This window comes from Crocuta crocuta, unplaced genomic scaffold (assembly GCF_008692635.1).
Source record: "Crocuta crocuta isolate KB4526 unplaced genomic scaffold, BGI_CrCroc_1.0 scaffold348, whole genome shotgun sequence".
In the NCBI taxonomy this organism is placed as follows: domain Eukaryota; kingdom Metazoa; phylum Chordata; class Mammalia; order Carnivora; family Hyaenidae; genus Crocuta; species Crocuta crocuta.
The window spans coordinates 3,229,034-3,230,764 of NW_027529573.1; the positions used below are offsets into that span (position 1 = coordinate 3,229,034).

The 1,731-nt window shown below is 46.1% G+C and overlaps 1 protein-coding gene across 1 annotated transcript in view; it reads left to right on the forward strand.

The window, feature by feature from the left end:
• The first annotated feature begins 308 nt into the window (after positions 1-308).
• The window catches only part of CUNH22orf31 (chromosome unknown C22orf31 homolog), a 3,610-nt gene continuing 2,187 nt past the window's right edge, over positions 309-1,731 (forward strand). The window contains exons 1-2 of the mRNA XM_077761526.1: positions 309-487; positions 1,124-1,573. Coding sequence (XP_077617652.1) covers positions 485-487; positions 1,124-1,573 — 453 coding nt within the window. The 5' untranslated portion in view covers positions 309-484. The remainder of the gene's footprint in view (positions 488-1,123; positions 1,574-1,731) is intronic.

Here is a 1,731-nt window from a genome sequence, read left to right on the forward strand (position 1 = left end):
TCTATCTCCCCACCTGGATCCACAAATATGGTCTGCGTATTTGACTACGTTGCGTGCAAAGCATGCTTTTTAAGAACATTAGGACCTTACTAACTCACTCAAGCCCCTCTGGGGAGGGGCGAGGAATGGGAGCTTCACAAGTTCCCGAGGCTGCAAGCACAACAAAATAGAACTTCTTCCAGCCTAATTTAACTATAAAATCTGATGATGTAACACCCACCCACATCCACATCACAAACAAAAGTGACATCACAAATACTAGAGATCATGGTTCAAAGCTGCCTGCATGTGAGCCAAAATCTGAACAAACTGCAAATTGCTCATACATGACTGAGGCAGAGAAAGACAGGTGACTAGAAATATTAAAACAAAACAAAGCAAAACAACAACAACCAAAAAAAGCAAAAGAGAAAAAAGGGAAAGGAAATACATATTTCTTCCCCCTACTAAGCTAGATAAAATAAAATTTAAGGCAACCCAAACAATGGTAAGGTGATTTTATTTTCTTATCGATGACGTTTCTTAGAAGGCCAGGTCTCTTTTAAGTGTGTGCTTCTAATCGATCCAAATTGTTCTCTTGTTCTTGGCTGGTCCCAGGAGATGGAGGTCAGCGTCATTTACTTTGTGCTTTTGCCTTTATGGACCCTGGTATTTTTTGAGCAGCCTTTCTTGGCTCATGGCGGTCGGGTTAGAAAGTACGTTTAGGGTTTGGCAGACCTTTACCTGTTGTCATTTCTGTGTTGCAGCGTGGTGGAGGGGTGACTACAGTGCCTAGAGGAAATCTTGAGTGATCTCATCTCCATTCCTTTCCTGCCACGGTCCCCTAAGCTTTCTAGTAGACAGGAATTGTCTCTGATTCCTCGTAAGTGCTCCCCAAACCTCCACTTCAAGCTTCGAGAACATTGCTATGTTCTTGGAGAGCCTAAATATCATTGTGACCTTGTTTCTCTACTTGGTACAAAAGGCTTTGATGAGCAGGAGACCAGATGGACAGAAAGATTTCTAAGAGCTGTGTAGAAGGAATGATGTGTAAAAAGATGTTAATACTTTGCCAGAGCGGAACTTCTGGTCCCTCCTTAGGAACTGGTCTTTTTTATTCCTTTTTCTCCCCTTATAATTCTAGCATCCCATCTATGTGAGACGAGACTCCAGCATCCCCACCTATGGGCTCCGTCAGTCCATCCTACTGAACACCAGGCTTCAGGACTGCTATGTGGACTCACCGGCTCTCACCAACATCTGGGCCGCCAGAATGTGTGCAAAGCAGAACATCAGTACCCCAGCACCAGGTAGCACCTCTTCTTGGGAAGTTGTAAAGAATCCATTAATTGCCAGTTCATTCTCCCTGATTAAGCTGGTGCTCAGGCGACAATTTAAGAATAAGTGTTGCCCAGGACCACGCAAGTTTGGAGAAGCAAAGCCCTCAAAGGGATTAAAGCCCAAGGACAATTCAGCGACAAAAGCCGCGCAGCGGGGTGGGATAAGAAACTCCATCAGTTCCAAGGGCAAACGGCCAGTGGGGCAGCGCCCAGGCTCACCGAGGCTCAGGAGGTCCGCAGGAGGCGTCAACAAGGTAATGGTAGCCGGTGGTGGAGGAAATCGGGTGGAATGGGAACAGGGAAACATAAGCTAGGGAACACTTAATGCTTAAGTGATTAGTACAGAGTGAAGGAAATCCTAAAGTTAAAGGCAGGACTGTGGGGGGTGGGGGGTAGGGGGGTGGGCAGCAGC